The sequence below is a fragment of the Scyliorhinus torazame genome, chromosome 10 (assembly GCF_047496885.1).
Source record: "Scyliorhinus torazame isolate Kashiwa2021f chromosome 10, sScyTor2.1, whole genome shotgun sequence".
Taxonomy (NCBI): Eukaryota; Metazoa; Chordata; class Chondrichthyes; order Carcharhiniformes; family Scyliorhinidae; genus Scyliorhinus; species Scyliorhinus torazame.
The window spans coordinates 192,830,029-192,850,543 of NC_092716.1; the positions used below are offsets into that span (position 1 = coordinate 192,830,029).

General features: G+C 48.2%; 1 protein-coding gene across 3 annotated transcripts in view; it reads right to left on the reverse strand.

Annotated features, from left to right (window-relative positions):
* LOC140384470 (endoplasmic reticulum-Golgi intermediate compartment protein 2-like) overlaps positions 1–20,515 on the reverse strand; it is a 181,832-nt gene that overhangs the window by 95,617 nt on the left and 65,700 nt on the right. For all 3 annotated transcript variants that reach the window (XM_072466201.1, XM_072466203.1, XM_072466202.1), the window contains exon 9: positions 8,006–8,104. In XM_072466201.1, the coding sequence (XP_072322302.1) occupies positions 8,006–8,104 (99 nt within the window). The remainder of the gene's footprint in view (positions 1–8,005; positions 8,105–20,515) is intronic.

Consider the following 20,515-nt stretch of genomic DNA (forward strand, 5'->3'; position numbering starts at 1 on the left):
GGGTCTAGTACCTTTAATAGAATTTAAATACTATGGCATAGATCCTTAGCACAAAAACAAGCTACTGGTTTACACCAGTGCATATATTCTATGCACACCATAATTACCTCTTCCACTCTAATAGCCTCTGTGGTGTTGGGTGTTCTAACACACAGAAGAGCCAACACAGTTGCATATGGTACAACACTTGTTTATTTAAACTTGCTATTTACAACTTGGTCTTTGCACTCTGCACGTGGGGGGCTCCCTGCTTGTGGTGTTTCAACAGCTCTTTCATGCTTCCTTCTCCCCAGACCTACTGACCTCCAGGTGTCGTGCTCGTGCTTTTTATGTGGTTGGTGTTCTTGTCTGTGATTGGTTGTGGTGTTGTGTACTCTGATTTGCCTGTTAGTGTGTCCATCATGATGTGTGTGTTTGAATATCATGACATCCCCCCTTTTTACAAAGATATGTGCCTACGTGGTAATAAATATGATCGTGACGTGAGTGCATCTAAGAGTGTGTGTGTGTCGTGTGCAGCATGTGTCTATGACGGAACTATGTACATGGGGCGATGTCGAGTGCGTCACATGAATCCAGTTGTACCATAACATAACAGAAATGCGAACGAGAGAAGAAGAAAAAAAATTTTGAACAGTTGTCCAGTCAGACGACATCTGGAACGATAAACAACAACAGGTTATCATGTAAAATTGTCCAACTTATTAAACATATGAACTGTATTATAAGTCCATTCTAATGGGTTTGCGACGAATTCGGGTTGACCGCCTTAAGGGTGGATCAAGAACCACCGGCTGCTGTGCAGGCATGGCCATGGGTGGCGATGGAAAGGGCGTGATGTGCGGCAGCTCCACAAAGTCATCCTCGGAAGCCTGTTGAGGATCTGGCGTGTTGTGTGGCTGTGAACGTGGAAGTCGGCGAAGGGCGCGCCGATTGCGGCGACGCACGGAACCATCCGGCATGCGAACCAGGAACGAGCGGGGAGCCACTTGTCGGAGGACTTCGGCCGGTGCTGACCAGCCACCATACGGTTGATGGACGCGTACTTTGTCTCCGGAGGACAGGGGGGGCAGGTCCGTCGCTCGTGTGTCGTACCGACCTTTCTGGCGATCACGCTGCAGTTGCATGTCCCGAAGAACCGCCTCATGGTCTGTTGTCGGTGCCAGGACGGAAGGTACCGTCGTCCTGAGGGAGCGACCCATTAGTAGCTGCGCTGGCGAGAGGCCCGTGGATAACGGGGCCGATCGATAGGCCAGCAAGGCAAGGTTAAAGTCCGATCCGGCATCAGCCGCCTTGCACAGGAGCCGCTTTGCGATGTGGACACCCTTTTCAGCCTTCCCGTTCGATTGTGGATGCAGAGGGCTGGATGTCACATGAGTGAAACCATATGCTGCGGCAAAGGACGACCATTCACGGCTGGCAAAACAAGGTCCATTGTCTGACATGACAGTCCTTGGAATGCCATGGCGAGCAAACGTTTCCTTGCAGGCCCCAATGACTGCGGACGACGTCAGATCATGGAGAGGCATGACTTCCGGGTAGTTTGAGAAGTAGTCTATAATAACAATGTAATCTCTGCCGAGCGCGTGAAATAGGTCAACACCCACCTTCGCCCAGGGGGACGTCACCATCTCGTGTGGTAGAAGTGTTTCCGGAGGTTGCGCCGGCTGAAACCTCTGACAGGTTGTGCAGTTGAGCACCATGTTGGCTATGTCTTCATTAATACCCGGCCAATATACCGCCGCCCGGGCCCTTCGTCTGCATTTTTCGACACCCAAGTGGCCTTCGTGTAGTTGACGAAGAATCATCTGGCGCACACTGTGTGGAATGACGATCCTATGCGATTTCATAAGGACCCCGTCTATATTGGTGAGATCATCTCGCACATTGTAAAACTGGGGGCACTGCCCTTTTAGCCACCCTTCCGTCATGTGGCGCATCACTCGCTGCAGCAGAGGGTCAGTCGCCGTCTCTGCGCGTATGTGGGCCAGACAAGGATCATCAGCTGGCATATTTGCTGCTGTCAGAGTCACGTGTGCCTCAATTTGACGCACGAACCCCTCCGCATCTGGTGGTGTGCTCACTGCTCGGGTAAGAGTGTCCGCCACTATGAGTTCCTTCCCCGGAGTGTAGATCAGTTCAAAATCGTACCTCCTGAGTTTGAGTAAGATGCGCTGGAGGCGAGGAGTCATGTCGTTCAGGTCTTTGTTAATGATGTTGACCAGGGGGCGGTGGTCAGTTTCGACCGTGAATCGTGGCAGGCCATACACATAGTCGTGGAACTTGTCCAGTCCAGTTAACAAGCCCAGGCATTCTTTTTCGATTTGCGCGTAGCGCTGTTCGGTAGGGGTCATGGCTCGTGAGGCATACGCAACCGGGGCCCATGATGACGTGCTGTCTTTTTGCAGGAGTACCGCTCCAATACCAGATTGGCTGGCGTCTGTTGAGATCTTTGTAGGGCGAGTCGCGTCAAAGAAGGCCAGCACTGGTGCCGTGACCAGTTTGTGCTTGAGCTCCTCCCATTCCTGCTGATGCGACTGGTGCCAGTTGAATTCCGTCGATTTTTTTACGAGATGGCGCATGTTTGTTGTATGAGAAGCCAGGTTGGGAATGAACTTCCCAAGGAAGTTGACCATGCCCAGGAATCTTAAGACAGCCTTCTTGTCAGCCGGTCGTGGCATGGCTGTGATGGCGCTAACCTTGTCTGCATCGGGACGGACCCCGGACCTTGAGATGTGGTCCCCGAGGAATTTCAGCTCCGTCTGGCCGAAAGCACACTTCGCACGGTTGAGACGCAGGCCATTTTGCCGTATGCGGGTGAAGACACGTCGAAGACGATGCATGTGTTCCTGCGGAGTGGTGGACCAAATGATGATATCGTCCACATATACACGTACCCCTTCGATGCCTTCCATCATCTGCTCCATAATGCGGTGGAATACTTCAGATGCCGAAATGATGCCGAATGGCATCCGGTTGTAGCAGAATCTGCCAAAAGGGGTGTTGAATGTGCATAGTCTTCGGCTGGCCGGGTCCAGTTGGATCTGCCAGAATCCTTTGGACGCATCCAATTTAGTGAATATGTTGGCTCGCGCCATCTCGCTGGTGAGGTCTTCTCGTTTTGGGATGGGATAGTGTTCCCGCATGATGTTGTTGTTCAGATCTTTTGGATCTATACATATACGGAGCTCGCCAGAGGGCTTCTTTACACAGACCATGGAGCTGACCCATGGCGTGGGCTCCGTGACCTTGGATAGGACCCCTTGGTCCTGAAGAATCTGCAGTTGTGCCTTGAGGCGGTCTTTGAGAGGCGCAGGAACCCTGCGAGGTGCGTGAACGACAGGGATGGCGTCCGGTCTGAGTCGAATCTTGTACGTGTGTGGCAATGTCCCCATGCCTTCAAAAACCTCCTGGTTGTGAGCGAGGAGGGAATGGAGATTCGCGTGGAACTCAGCATCCGGGAAGTCGGATATCTCATCTGGAGAGAGAGACATGATGCGCTGTACCAGGTGAAGGACCTTACACGCTTGTGCGCCCAGTAACGAGTCCTTTGATGAGCCCACAACTTCGAAGGGGAGTGTGGCCGTGTACCTCTTGTGAGTCACCTGTAGCTGGCAAGATCCTACGGACGGGATAACGTTCCCGTTATAGTCAACCATCTTAAGCCGGGATGGTGTGATGAGTGGTTTGACCTTCATGGCCTGGACTGCAGAGTAAGCAATCAGGTTGGCGGATGCGCCGGTGTCCAGACGGAAGGCGACGCGCGATCGGTTGACCGTCAGGGTGGCACACCACTCATCGTCTGGATTGATGGCATTGACCTTATTGACATCAATGACGGCAACTCTGAAGTCATCCTGGTCATCTGCATCACTTAACTGGAAGTCTTGATGCGTGGGCTGGACGGTCCTGACTCGTGTGCGAGGTTGTCGAGGATGCGCCGGATCCATGGGTTGAGCCGCACGACAGCGGGCTGCGTAGTGGCCTATCATGGCACATCTGTTGCACTGTTGGTATTTTGCAGGACATTGCCCTTTTAAGTGTAGACCTCCACACTTGCTGCACGTCATGACGTCACGGCGTTCGTTGCGCCACTGCGCATGCGCAGTGCGATCTTGCGGTGGGCGCGCCTGCGCAGTGCGTCCCTCGTTGTGGCCGTTATTCTTGGCGCGCACCTGCGCGGGAGACCGCGAAAAGCGCGGGAAGCGGCCGCTGTCGTCCGGGCCGTGGGGCGGGAAGAAATCGACGGCCTGGATGCGTTCAACGTCGTGGGCGGCCTGGCTTGCCGATTCGACGGCTGGGGACCCCCTCCGTGCCAACTCGGACGCCTGAAATCGGGCAAAACGGCAGGTCGCATTTTCATGGAGGACACAGGCTTCCACAGCAGACGCTAAGGTGAGGCTCTTTATTTTAAGAAGCTGCTGGCGTAGGCCACTGGAGGCAACGCCAAAAACAATCTGGTCCCTGATCATGGACTCTGTGGTGGTGCCGTAACCGCAGGACTGCGCTAGAATCCGGAGGTGCGTCAAAAAGGGTTGAAAAAGCTCCTCCTTACCTTGCAGGCGTTGCTGAAAGATGTATCTTTCGAAAGTTTCGTTTACTTCAGTTTGAAAGTGCTGGTCCATTTTGAGGATGACCGTGTCATATTTGGCCTGGTTTTCGCCTTCCTCGAACACCAGTGAATTAAAGACATCATTTGGGTGGGGGCCTGCGTAGAAGAGGAGCATTGCAATCTTCGAATCATCCGAGACATTCTGTTTTTCGGTGGCACGGATGTACAGGTCAAATCGCTGCCTGTAGAGCTTCCAGTTGGTGCCTAGGTTCCCCGTGACTTGCATCGGCTGCGGTTTGCCGGTGTGGTCCATGTCCAGAATGGCAGGTTGGTAGGCAGGTATCGATCCACTCCTGTACCATGTGGTGTTGGGTGTTCTAACACACAGAAGAGCCAACACAGTTGCATATGGTACAACACTTGTTTATTTAAACTTGCTATTTACAACTTGGTCTTTGCACTCTGCACGTGGGGGGCTCCCTGCTTGTGGTGTTTCAACAGCTCTTTCATGCTTCCTTCTCCCCAGACCTACTGACCTCCAGGTGTCGTGCTCGTGCTTTTTATGTGGTTGGTGTTCTTGTCTGTGATTGGTTGTGGTGTTGTGTACTCTGATTTGCCTGTTAGTGTGTCCATCATGATGTGTGTGTTTGAATATCATGACAGCCTCCACCTGCATTGTGCACCATCCTTCTCGTCCCTTTTACCTCCTCTATGCAGCAAGCCTGCACTTAAATGCATCACCAGCTTCATCCACTTCTTGTGGCAACGACTTTCACATTCTCACTGCTCACCGTGTAAATAAATTCCTCCTGAATTTTTTATTTGGTCTGTTAGTGGCTATCTTATATTTATGGACTCACTCGCAAGTGGAAACAGTTTCTCCACAACAACCCAATGGCTGCTTCATAATTTTACAGATAACAGCAACTTACATTTATGTGGCACCGTCGGTGTCATAAAACCTCCCAAAGCATTTCACAGAAGCCACATTTGGCACCCAGTCACATGAGGAACTATTAGGCCAGGTGGCCTAATGCTTCAAAAAGGTAGGTTTAAAGGAGTGGCTTACAGGATGAGAAAGAGGTGGCGAGTTTAAGGACGGAATCCCAGATCCTAGAGCCCAGGCAGCTGATGGTGGAGCGATTATGATTGGCAATGCTATAGAGGTCAGAATTAGACAAGTGCAGAGATCTCGCATGATTGTGGGCTGGGGATGATTATAGAGATGATGAAGGGGAGCTGTGTGGGTGGGGCTTGTAGTGGTGAGCTTATGAGGGGATTTGAAAACAATGAGTGGAATTCTAAAATCAAGGCATTGCTTAACCTGGAGCCAATGGAGGTCAGTGAGCACCAGAGCAATTGGTGAACAGGAGTTGGTGCGAGTTAGGATACTCGCAGCGGAGCTTTGGATGACCTCAAATTTATGGAGGGTAGAATGTGGGAGACGGGCCAGGGGAGCATTTGAATAGACAAATCTGAAAGGTTACAAAGACTGGATGAAGGATTTCAATAGCTGATCAGCTAAGGCAGGTGTCAGGCAATATTATAGAGCAGTCTCAGTGATGCCACAGACCCCTAGCAGGTCCCGTCTTAGTCCTCTCTAACCGTCTTTCTTTATATCTGTGTCCTCGCAATTCAGCTAACCTCTTTATAAATCTTCCCCAGTGCTTAATGTCAGCTGTGACTCAGTGTAGATAACACTCTTGCCTCTGAGTTGGAAGCTTGTAGGTTCATGGCCCACTCCAGTGACTTGAGCACAAAACTCAAGGCCGGCAGTGCAATGAGGGGGTACTGCACTGATGGAGATGCGTCTTTCAGATGAAATGTTAAACCAAGGGTCCGGTAGATATAAAAGATCCCATGGCGCTTTTTAAAAGAGAACAGGCTAGTTGTGTGGGCTTGGAATGATCTATTTCTTTAATTTGAATGGGTGTAAAATGCTTAGGAATATCCTGTGGCCTTAGTAAGTTTTCTAGGCACACAAATTATTTCTTCTGTTCGTGACTACATAATGTCAAAAGTGCTTCATTTGCTAGAACGCACTTTGAGACATCTGGTGATCATGGAGCACTATATAAAATGCTTCAGTGTTCTTTTTGTAGTAAGGAGATCAAAACAGTGCAGTGCTCCCAAGTGTGGCCCAGCTGAGGTTCTATATACATTTAACATTGCCCTCAATTATTATATTCTATCCAAAATCCGTTCAATTGAAACAAAAACAGAAATTGCTAGAAATCAGTAAACAAATCCCTAATACAACCTGTAAGTGGTAGGACGAATGAGCAACCGTGTGTATAAATACAATGTGCAACACACACACAGACCTGTATATGCAAATATTTGTGCTTTTCTTCCAAAAGTCAGTATGCATCAAGGCAAAAGAAGCTTGGTCAGAGACTCTTATAGCCGAGATGGAAACCACTCGGCCCATTGTGTCTGTGCCGGCTCTTTGAAACAGTTATCCAATTAGTCCTACTTCCTCTCCACAAAATCCTGTACGTTTTTCTTAGAATTGGATTTAATATTGTAACTACAAACCCTTGTTCTAAACCCCTTGGACACAGGAATCCACTTATATCGAATTGTCCCAACCCAATAGGGGTCATTAAAATTATGAAAGGTTTTGATAACGTAGACAATGTTTCCACATGTAGGGAAAAGCAAAACCAGAGGCCATGAATATAAGTTATCACTAATAAATCGAATAGGTAATTCCCAGAAGGTGGTTAGAATGTGGAACTGGCTACCACAGTCACTCTCAGTGCAAAATCTCCCCACTTCTTGATTTCCTTTTTGCATTAAATTTAACAGAATTTACAGTGCAGGAGGAGGCCATTCGGCCCATCGGGTTTGCACCGGCCCTTGGAAAGAGCACCCTACTTAAGCCCAGGCTTCCACCCTATCCCCGTAACCCAGTAACCCGACCTAACTAAGGGGCAATTTAGCGTTGCCAATCCACCTATGCTGCACATCTTTGGACTGTGGGAGGGAACGGGAGCACCCGGAGGAAACCCATGCAAACATGGGGAGAAAATGCAAACTCCACACAAACAGTCTCCTGAGGCCGGAATTTGAACCTGGGACCCTGGAACTGTGAGGCAGCAGTGCTAACCACTGTGCCATCGTGCCACCCTTTGCCTAATGTTTAAAAAAGTGTTTCAGTGAATATAAACCATGGTGCCAAACTGATATTTAAAAGTTCTTCACAACAACCTCTACCCATTTTAAAATGTGGATGCCCCCATATAACTGAGGTCACTCACTGATTTATAATTTTCATTGAACAATGGTTCAAATATTCAGCTCCAAAAGCATTGTTTTCAAAAATAACAATCCCAGAATCACATGTAGTACATCGGGATTTGACTTAATCAGTCATCGTAAATCATTGGTCCCCGATGAAATGTGTTTTAAATCTGTGTGCCAGTGAGGCATTGTTGTATGTTGACTCACTTGTCTCTGTTATTTTCTCACTGCCATCTAGTGGATGGATTAATCCGGGGCTCGGCTCTCCAAATGACAAATGGTCAATTCGATGAGAGAAATTATACACTGTAAGCAAAGAAATCACAAAGTGTTACTGGTATTTACAACACAAAAACGGCCATTTGATTCAACTAGTCCATGCCTAGTGTGTATACTCCACATGAGCCTCCTCCCAGCCCTCTTCATCTCACTCCATCAACGTATCCTTCCAAGGGCACCGTCTAACTGTAGCCATTGGAATGGAAAAGTCAAATGTTCACAATTAAAATATGTTTCACCTGATACATGTAAAGCCTCTGCCATATTAATCTTCAAAGTGGGCCTGCCTGCACCTTCACCCCCTGTTGCCCTCCTCATATGAAGGCACAGCAGACCACCACAAAGTACTGCAGTGCACCACCAGGGCAGTCCAGGCATCGGAACCGCATGTTGAGCAGTCCGATGCACTGCTCAAAGACAGCATGGATGGCAGCATATATCCGGTCTCCGTCTCAGTCTCTGGCCTCCACATTAGCCAGGACAACAGTGGGTACCCCTAATGAAAGCAGACCAAGGCAGGCCAGCAGCGCGGTTCAATTCCCATACCAGCCTCCCCGAACAGGTGCCGGAATGTGGCGACTAGGGGCTTTTCACAGTAACTTCATTTGAAGCCTACTTGTGACAATAAGCGATTTTCATTTCATTCATTTATCTCCCAAGAACCAACTAATCACCCTGGGTGGTCCTCGAGGACCCCAGGGATCTCCAAGTGACCCAGGATGTAGCTGTCATGTACACTCCCGGGGAAGTGTGTATCCAAGTGCATGATCTGGAGGTGGTGGTCGCTGGTGGAACCCCTTCCTATTTATGAATGGTGCACGCAAAGCGACACGCGTGCCATCTATTGTCCCCTGAACATGGGGCATCCCGATGATGGCGGAGAATCCTGCCTGGCATCTTAGTGGGCCTGGCCCAGCTTAAAGTTGATAAAGTCTGATGCCCATGGAAACAGGGCATCCGTGACCTCACGGATACACTTGTGGGCTGTAGCTTGGGAAATTCCACAAGAGTTCCTGCTTCAGCCCTGGAATGAATCGGTTGCAAAGAAGTTCAGGGCTGCGGTGACCTTCATGGCCACCAGGAGTGGGAGGCCTCCTTCTCCACAGGGTGCCAAGTCTGCAAGGATTATGGCACAGGTGCCCGCACTGTCTTTGTTGAGACTGAGTCTCCTGTGGCACATGCTGTCTGCCATCTCTGTGATTATGGGTGATTTTAATCTGCATCTAGATTGGAAAAATCAAATTGCTCACAATATGGTAGAGAAGGAATTCCTGGAGTATATACAGGGTGGTCTTCTCGATCAATATGTTGAGGAACTAACTAGAGAACAGGCCATCCTAGACTGGTTGTTGTGTAATGAGAAATAAATCATTAGCAATCCAGTTGTGTGAGGCCACTTGGGGATGAGCGACCATAACATGATAGAATTTTTCATCAAGATGGAAAGGGACGTAGTTCATTCTGAGACCAGGGTACGGAATCTAAATAAAGGAAACTATGATGAAATGAGGTGCAAGTTGACTATGGTGGATTTGGAAATGTCACTTAAAGGGATGATAGTTGATATGCAATGGCAAAAATTCAAGGAGCCCATGGTTGAACTGCAACAATTGTTTATTTCTTTCTGGTGCAAAAGTAAAACTGGAAAGGTGGGTAAACTGTAGCTTAGAAGGGAAATTAGGGATAGTATTAGATCCAAAGAAGAGGCATACAAATTGGCCAGAAAAAACAACAGGCCTGAGGATTGGGAGCAGTTTAGAATTCAGCAAAGGAGGACCAAGGGATTGATTAAAAAGGGGGAAATAGAGTACGAGTGATACCTTGCAGATAACATAAAAACTGACTGTAAACATTTCTGTAGGTGCATGAAGAAAAAAGATTGGTTGTCACATATTAGCGCTGACAGCGACTTGCCTTCCAGTCAGAAGTGTTGCCTACACTGATTCCAAACCCTCAACACTGATACCACGACCGGACACACGGAGTACCGGACCGGTGAGAAAGGCAGGGGCACCAACAACAGTGCCCTCAAACTGGTCTCCCTACATGACACCGCCCTCATCAATACCTTTCCAGAAACATCCACCTCAGCCCCAGGCCTTCCACACCCACACAAAACCTCAAAATCATCCCCGTCACCTTTCTAAAAACGGATTCAGTAACAAAGATGAAACACGAACAGAAACCCGGGCAGCACCGTCATTTTCACCGTCTGTACACGCCCTGCCAAAGACAAGGGCAACACATCCCACCTCTTGAAGTCTGCCTTCATACCCTCCACCAAACATGCCAAGTTCATCTTATGCAGCTGGGCCCAACTCCATGTCACCTGTATCCCAAGATAACAGAATCTCACCCCCACCACCCAGAATGGCAACTCTCCTGCCCCCTGCCATTTATTGGGAACACCTTGCTTTTCCCCATATTCAATTTATATCCTGAGAAATGGCCAAACTCCCCCAGGATCCCCATGATCCTATCAAAATTCTCCACCGGGTCAGAAATGTACAACAGGAGGTCACCTGCATATAAGGAGACCATGTGTTTGACCCCTCCCACTCAATCCCCCTCCATCCCCTCAGTGCCCTTAGCGCCATTGCCAACGCTCTATCGCCAGAGCAAAAATCAGCGGGTAGAGCAGGCACCCTGCCTTGTCCCCTGGTGTAACCCAAAGTACATCAACATAGAACATAGAAAAATACAGCACAGAACAGGCCCTTCGGCCCACGCTGTTGTGCCGAACTTTTGTCCTAGATTAAGAACAAATTAATCTACACCCCATCATTCCACCTATCCAATAGTCGCTTGAAGGTCCCTAATGTTTCCGACTCAACTACTTCCACAGGCAGTGCATTCCATGCCCCCACTACTCTGGGTAAAGAACCTCCTCTGACATCCCCCCTATATCTTCCACCATATACCTTAAACTATGTCCCCTTGTAATGGTTTGTTCCACCCGGGGAAAAAGGTCTCTGACTGTTTACTCTATCTATTCCCCTGATCATCTTATAAACCTCTATCAAGTCGCCCCTCATCCTTCTCCGTTCTAATGAGAAAAGGCCTAGCACCCTCAACCTTTCCTTGTAAGACCTACTCTCCATTCCAGGCAACATCCTGGTAAATTTCCTTTGCACCTTTTCCAAAGCTTCCACATCCTTCCTAAAATGAAGCGACCAGAACCGCACAGAGTATTCCAAATGTGGCCTTACCAAGGTTTTGTACAGCTGCATCATCACCTCACGGCTCTTAAATTCAATCCCTCTGCTAATGAATGCTAGCACACCATAGGCCTTCTTCACAGCTCTATCCCTTGAGTGGCAACTTTTAAAGATCTATGAACATAGACCCCAAGATCTCTATGCTCCTCCACATTGCCAAGAACCCTATCGTTAACCCTGTATTCCACATTCATATTTGCCCTTCCAAAATGGATAACCTCACACTTTTCAGGGTTAAACTCCATCTGCCACTTCTCAGCCCAGCTCTGCATCCTATCTATGTCTCTTTGTAGCCGACAACAGCCCTCCTCACTATCCACAACTCGTCCAGACACTAACCTTCGGCGCCTTATACAACAGCCGAGCCCAATCCACAAACCCCTGCCTGAACCCGAACCGACCCAACACCTCCAAAAGATATGCCCACTCCACCCGGGCAAAGCCTTCTCTGCATCCATAGCCGCCACCACTTCCACTTCCTGCATCATAAATATGTTGAGCAGCCTATATGCATTTGCCAACAGCTGTCGTCTCTTCACAAACCCTGTCTGATCCTCTCCTATCATACCGGGTACACAATCCTCTATCTGCGACGCTAACACCTTTGCCAACAACTTTGCATCCTCATTTAACAATGAAATTGGATGGTATGACCCACAATACTCTGGGTCTTTGTCCTTCTTTAAAATCAGTGATATGGATGCCTGCAACAACATTGGAGGAGTTCCCTCCTGCCGTCAACTCATTATACATCCCAACAAGCAGAGGTCCCAAACGTCTTATAAAATCAGCTGGAAACCCATCTGGACACTGTGCCTTCCCCGGCTGCATCGAACCCACACAGTCCACCACCTCCCTCAGCCCAATCAGGGCCCCCAATCCCTGCACCTTACCCTCCTCCACTCTTGGGAACGTTAGCCCGTCCAAGAACCGCCTCATTCCCTCCTCCCCAGTCGGAGGCTCTGATGCATACTGCCTTCGATAGAAGGCTTCAAAGACCCTGTTCACCCCCTCTGGCTCTGACACCACCGTGCCTCTCTCATCCCCCACCATTCCAATCTTTCTCACCACCGCCTGCTTCCTCAACCCTCCTCGCTTTTTCCCCGTGCTCTTAAATCTCTCCTCTGGCCTCCACAGCTTACCTACTGCCTTTCCTGTGGTCACCAGCCCATACTCCATCTGGGGCCTCTGTCTCTCCTTTAGCAACGCCTCGTCTGGCTCTACCGAATACCTCCATCCATCCTCAAGGTGTCCTCAACTAACCTCAGCCTCTTACCCATTCCATTCTCTCCCTATGTGCCCGAATTTAAATAAATTCCTCCCCTTACGAGCACCTTTAATGCCTCTCACGTGGAGGACGTGAACTCCTCTATATTATTCAGCTCCACAAAATTCTTAATGGCCGCCCTCACCCTCACAAAGACCCTCTTGTCTGCCAGCAGTCCCACTTCCAGCCTCCACTGCGGCCGCTGAGCCTCCCCCTGCACCACCCGCTGATCCACCTAGTGCAGGGCATGGTCAGAAACCACGATTGTCGAATACTCTGAACCAACCACCCCCATCAACAGCGCCTTATCCAATACAAAGAAATCAATCCGGGAACACACCTGGTGCACATGTGAAAAGTACGAAGCCTCCTTCGCCCTCGGCCTCCCAAACAGCCATGGACCCGCCCCTCCCATACGTTCCATGAACCCCATGAACGCTTTCACTGTAGCCGAAATCGTCAGGAACCATGGACCAGAACCGTATTGATATCAATCCCCATAATCAGCCGATGTGTGTCCATGTCCGGAATCTTCCCTTAAACCCGCCTCATAAAATCCATATCATCCCAGTTTGGGGCATAAACATTCACTAGCACCTCAGGTGTCCCCTCTAACTTCCCGCTAACCATCATGTACATGTCCCAGGGTCGGCTACAATACTGCCGACCCCAAAGACCCCTTGCTGATCAGCACCTCCACACCTCCTCATTTTCATGTCCAACCCCAAGTGGAACACCGGCCGCACCCAGACATTCCTAAGTCTCATCTGATCCCCCAGCTTCAGAAATATATCCTGCAGAAACACGATGTCCATCTTCAAACTCTTTCAGTGTGCAAAAACACGCACCTGTATAACGGGCCCATTCAGCCCCCGCACGTTCGACATAATCAACCTCTTCCTTACCGGTCAGCCATATCCCTTCTTTACCCAGCTCCCCCCGGTCCATGCCCCGCACTCCTCGGGGCCTTCCACATGATGTCTGCCGTCACCCCTTCTTAACCAACTGTGCCACAGCAACATTTCCCTCGTCAGCATCCCTCCCTTCCCCACCCTACCCCACCCCCCAATAACCAAACAGAAAACCAACCCATCCCCTCTCCCTGGCTCCCTCCTCCTGTCAATCCGCCACTTCACTCCCATTAACTAGCCAACCAGCTAGTATTGTGGCCCCCACCCAATGCCTCCATCTGTCCACCCTTCCCGAATCTGCCCTTCATCCACCCACACCCCAAAACCCAAATAAACAAGAAAGCACACGCTTAAATTCATCCATCAGCCCATCAAGCGAACCCACATTCCCCACATTGAACATCTCCACAGTTCAGTGACATCACACTCCTCCCAGTCCATGGCCTCTCATAAACTCGCTCGCCTCTTCCGGCTTATCAAAATAAAACTCCCGCTTCTGATGCGTGACCCACAGACGAGCAAGATACAGCACCCAAAACCTCACCTCCTCCTTGTAGAAGGCAGCCTTGATCCGGTTATAGCCAGTTCGCCGCTTGGCCAACTCCACACCCAGGTCGTGGTATATCCTCAGCTTGATCCCCTCCCAGGTGCACTTTTTCTTCTGCCTCGCTCATTTCAAGATTTTCTCCTTATCGGGAAAACAATGCAGCCTCACCGCCATAGCCCTCGTCGGCTCCCCTGCTTTTGGCCTTTTCCTCAGCCCTCTGTGTGCCTGATCCACCTCGAAGGGATGGTCAAAGACCCTCTCCTTCATCAGCTTCTCCAGCATATTTGCCACATATTTAGCGGCCTGGACTTCCTCGACCCCTTCAGGCATCCCCACAATCCGGAGGTTCTGCCTCCTGGAGCAATTCTCGAGAACCTCCAACTTCTCCCTCAACCCCTTGTGGCTATCTGCCACCAGCCCCATCTCCACCTCCAGTGAGGTCAGCCGGTCCTCGTGCCGCCCCATCGACCCCTCCACCTTCTGGAGTGCCAGGCCTTGCGCCTTCAGCCTCCGCTCCACTCTCTCGATAGCCACCCTAAGCGGTCACTGTAGCCAGATCCTCTGAGGCCTCTTTCTTCTGCGGCTGGAACTTGTTGTTCAAAATGTTCGCAATCGTAGCCCACTTGATGCCCAAGCGCTTTCCGCCATCTTTTTTTCTGTCACACCTCGACTATTCTCTCGGTCATGCTGCTGCCTCTTTTTTGCTACACTCCTCGTCTGGAAACCATAAACCGCCTCCACCAGAGGGGTATTGCAATCATTCAATGCTTATGCACCATTCGCCAGCACAACATCCCTCAAATCGGGTGGGCAGGGACCTGAAAATTCCAACTCGAGTGCGAGCCACCAAATGTGTGACCACTCACTCCATGGCCCCACTAGAATCTCTTATCAAAGATTTTATAACAGAGCACTTGGAAAACAGTGGCAGGATTGGATTTATGAAAGGAAAATCATGGTTGCCAAACCTACTGGAATTCTTCAAGGACGTAGCCAGTAGAGTTGCTGAGGGGGAGCCAGTGGATGTGATTTATTTGGACTTCCAAAAGGCCTTTGACAAAGTCCCACTTAAGAAATTAGTGTGTGAAACTAAAGGTCATGGGATTAGGTGTAGTGTATTGATGTGGATAGAAAACTGGTTGGCAGACAGGAAGCACAGAGTAAGAATAAACGGGTATTTTTCCAAATGGCAGGCGGTGACTAGTGGGGCACCGCACAGATTGGTTCTGGGACCCTAACTATTCACAATGTATATTAATGATTTAGATGAGGGAACTCAATGTAATATCTCCAATTTTGCAGGTGACACAAAGCTGGGTGAGCTATGAAGAGGATGCAAAGATCTTTCAGTGTGGTTTGGACAAGTTGAGTGAGTGGGCAAACGAATGGCAGATGCAGTATAATTTGGAGAAATGCGAGGTTATCCGCTTTGGTAGCAAAACAGGAAGGCATGTTATTATCTGAATGGCCATAAATTAGGAGGGGAGAATGTGCAACAAGATCTGGGTGTTCTCATATAGCAGTTGCTTAAGGTAAGCATGCAGGTGCAGCAGGTGGTAAGGAAGGCAAATGGTATGTTGGCCTTCATAGCGAGAGAATTTGAATACATGAGCAGAGTTGTCTGTTAGGATTGTGTTCGCTGGAGTTCAGAAGAATGAGGGGGGTTCTCATTGAAATCTATAAAATTCTAACAGGACTAAACAGGGTAGATGCATGAAGGATGATCCTGATGGAGGGGATGTCCAGAAACAGAGGTCACAATCTGAGGATATGGAGTAGACCATTTAGGACAGAGTTGAAGAGACATTTCTTCACCCAGAGAGTGGTTGGCCTGTGGAATTCACTACCTCAGAAAGCAGTTTAGGCCAAAACATTGTGGGGGGTTTCTCCATCTCGCCGCACCAGATCTCTGATGCAGCACACTGTTGGGATTCTTCGTTTCGCAGGCTGGCCAATGGGGTTTCCTATTGTGGGGCAGCCCCACGCCGTTGGGAAACCCCTGGGCTGCCGGCAAAATGGAGATGCCCGACAGCGGAGAATCCAGCCCTGTATATTTTCAAGAAGCAGTTAGATATAGGGGTCGAAGGGGGTGAAACGATACGGGGGAAAAGCAGGATCAAGCTATTGAGTTGGATGATCAGCCATGATCATAATGAATGGTGGAGCAGGCTCTAAGGTCTCTTCCTGTGCCTGCGTGGGTCTCACCCCTACAACCCAAAGTACAGGGTTGGTAGATTGGCCACGCTAAATTGCCCTTTAATTGGAAAAAAAGCTAAAAGATAAAGGGTGCCCCGATCTCTTCCTGCACTGAGGACCTCCCCTCTATGCTCTCTTTGCTGAAGAGTTTCATGTTCTCATCACTATTTGGTAAAGGAGTTTCCCCTGAATTCCACATTGTATTAATTAGTTACTATCTTATATTTATGGTGCCTATTCCTGGTTTTGCCTCCAAATGAAAACATCTTATCTGTGAATACCCTAACAAACCATTGCATAATTTTGAAGATTTCTATCAGTGTCCCCTTACCTTCTCTTTTCTAGAAAAGAACCCCAACCTGTGAAATCTTTCCTGATAGGCAAAACCTCTCAGTTAAGGTACCATTCCAATCATTTTTTTGCACCTCCTCCAGTGTCTCTCTATATTCTTCTTGTAATGCAGAGAGCAGAACAGTGTACAGCACTCGTGGGATAGTCTAAATAAGGCTCTGTACAAGGTTAACATAACTTTTCTGCTTTTCAATTCTATCTCCCTAAAAATAGCCTCCTGCCTTTTGTTTGTTTATTTTTAAATGGCCTTATTAACCTTTGGCACTACTTTTAGTCGTTGGTGTTTCTGTACTCCAGAATCCTTCTGTTCCTCGCCCTACTATCTTGCCCTTATCAATATTGAAATCCATTTCCCAATTGCACACTCATGTTACAAGTTTATTAATGCCCTCAAGTTTTAGTTCACAGCTCACATCGTATTAATTACATCCTCATCAATGACAGCCACCAAAGATGAGAGGACTTTCCATTTGTTTTGTTAGGATTACTAAAAACTTGGTTATTGAGGAGGTGATAAACTGACACACTGCCATGTTGATGCTAAAAAATCTCAAGGCTCTATTAATAATAATAATCTTTATTGTCACAAGTAGGCTTACATTGACACTGCAATGAAGTTACTGTGAAAAGCCCCTAGTCGCCACATTCCGGCGCCTGTTCGGGTACACAGAGGGAGAATTCAGAATATCCAATTCACCTGACAGCACGTCTTTCGGGACTTGTGGGAGGAAACTGGAGCACCCGGAGGACACCCACGCAGACATGGGGAGAACGTGCAGACTCCGCACAGACAGTGACCCAACCGGGAATCAAACCTGGGAACCTGGAGCTGTGAAGAAACAGTGCTACCCACTGTGCTACCATGCCGCCCATCAATGTTGAGCAAGGAGTTCTCCCAGAGGACAGAAGACAAAGCTAAACAAATATACAACCAATGGATCAAATCAAAGCTCTGCATTCCTGCCACATCCAGTTGTGATTGGCGATGGACGATTAAACAACCAATTGGAGGAGGATCTCCACATACATCCACATCCTCAATGATTGCACAAGCACTTAAGGGCAAAAGACAAGACTGAAGCATTTTCACCCACCTTCAACCAACCGTGCCAAGTGAATGATCCACCTCAGCCTTCACCTGAGGTTCCCAGCAACTCAAATGTCAGTCTTCATACAATTCGATTCGCCCCATGTGATATTACAAAATGACTGAAGGTAACAGAGAGCATGGGTCCTGACAACGTCCGTGCAGTAGTACTGAAGCCTTCTCCACCAGAACTAACCCTGCCCCTAGCAAAGCTGATCCAGTACAGCTACTGGTAACCACCCAACAATGTGGAAAATTGCCTAGGCCATACTATCCTGGCCCATTACTGCCTGATCAGTATGTTTCCAATCATCAGAAAATGATGAAAAATGTCGTAAACTGTGTTATCAAGCGGTATCTGCAAAGCGATGATCGGCTGGCTCATCGATGTTCAGTTTGGGTTCAGCCAGGGCCACTCAGCTCCTGATCTCATTACAGCCTTGATCGAAGAATGTAGTGAAGAGCTGAACTGAAGCGGTGAAGTGAGAATGACTTCCCTTGGTCTTAAATCAGCATTTGACTGAATGCACGAGCACGAGAAAACCAAAGTCATTGGGAATCAGGTGAAAACTGTCCATTTGTTGGAGTCATACCTGCCACAAAGGAGGATGATTGTGGTTGATGGAAGCTAATCATCTCAGCCCCAGGACATCCCTGCTGGAGCTTCTCAGCATAGTTTCCTCGGCCCACCATCTTCAGCTGCTTTATCAATCACCTTTCCTCTAACACAAGGTCAGAAGTTGATGGTTGCACTGTGTTCAGTATTATTTGCTACTCCTCAGGTACTGAAGTAGTCTGTGTCCGCATAAAACCTGGACAAAGTTCAGGCTTGAGCTGATAAGTGGCAATAAGTGGATTTGCACAACAGAATTCCCAGGCAATGATCATCTCCCAATGACAAGAGGGAATCTAGCCATCTTTCCTTGATATTCAAAAGCATTACCATTGCCCAACATCAACATCCTGGGCATTACCATTGATCAGAAATTATCTCGACCAGTCATTTAAATACTTTCGTACAAGAGCCTGTCAGAGCTTTGGAATTCTGTGGCAAGTAACACCTCCTGACTTCTCAAACTTTGTCCGCCATCTACAAGTTACAGGTCAGAAGAGTGATGGAGTACTCTCCACTTATCTGGGTGAGTGCAGCTCCAACAGCACTCAAACAGCGTACACTATCCAGGACAAAACAAGTCCCTTGATGGGGGCCTCATCCACTGCCTTAAATATTCACTCTCCCTGCCACTGTTGTCTCTAATACAAGATGCACTTCACCAAGATTTTTTGATAGCATCTTACAAACCTGAGACCTCTTTCACTTATAAGGACAATGGCGGCAGTCATTTGGGAACACCACCCATTTGGGAACACCACCCATTTGGGAACACCACCACTTGCAAATTCTGCTCCAAGCCATACACCATCCTGATTTGGGAATATATCACCAGATTGTCACAGGGTCAAAATCCTGGAAGTCTCTCCCACAAATCACTGTGAATGTACCTAAACCACATAGACTGCGTGGGTTCAAGAAGGTGGCTCGCCACCACTTCTCCAAGGAAATCAGTGATGGGCAATAAATGTTGGCCCAGCCAGCGATGCGCACATTTCAAGAAAGAATGATTTTAAAATGCTATCGGCCAACATTTGATACCAGCTTGGCCCAGTGCTAGCAATCTCCACCCTTGAGTCAGATGGTCTGATATGTTTGAGTCTCATCTCAGAGAATTGAGCTTAGAATCTAGGTTGACACTCCCAGTGCAGTATTGAGGGAACACCACACTGTCAAAAGAGAACCTATGCCTTACCTACTCTCCAAGGTGTAGGTAAAAGATCCCATGACTGCTATTTTGAAGGAAATCATGGCAATGCTCCCTGGTGTACTGGGTCAATCTAAACATTGTTTATAAAAACGGATTATTTGGTCATTATCACATTGCTCTTTATGGGATCTTACTGTGTGCAAATTGGCTACCGTGTTTCCGACATTACAACAGTTTCTATACTACAAGGTACTTCCTTGGGTTAAAGCATTTTGGAATGTGGTCATGAAAGGTGCTTTAAAAATGCAAATGTTTCTCTGCCTTGGGCATCACGGTGACGCAGTGGTTAGCACTGCTACCTGACGGCATTGAGGAGCCGGGTTTGATCCCGCGCCCGGGTCATTGTCAGTGTGGAGTTTACACATTCTCCCCGTGTCTGCGTGGGTCTCAGCCCCACAACCCAAAGATGTGCTGGGTAGGTGGATTGGCCACGCTAAATTGCCCCTTAATTGAAAAAAAAAAGAATTGGATACTCTAAATTTATTTAAAAAAATCTTTCTCTGTCTTATCAAGTCTAGGACACAGTCTAGGGGAAAACCCAACTTGTACATGTTGAAAACAACATCTGAGCCTTGCAGTACATAATTGGCTTCACCATAGGGGAAAAATAAACAGGGGGCATTGAACTCTAACCAGCTGTAGTCTGTTTTAGTGAGACAACACTGAAGCCTCTTTCTATCTTTTCTGCTCTATTATTTCATGGAAACGATCCTCATATTGTCAAAATGTAAGAAAGGAGAATGCTTTTATCCTACATGTGTATGTATGAGTGTGTGTTGATGATACTCTGAGAATTTTGTTTTTCTTTCAGCTTATTCTTTTGATCTTATTCCCCGATGAGTTTTTTGTTATAAGGTGATGAAAGTGTGCGTGTTGGAGTTGATTGTACCGACCCCGAGGAATACAACTCTCCTTTCAACACCTCCCAGTACTGGTATCTCGTTACTGGAGCCCATTCCTCGACAATTGGCTAAAGAACCAGAAACAATTTTTACATAGCAGGTTGAGACGCCTCCTAAAAGGGTGATGGAAACAGTT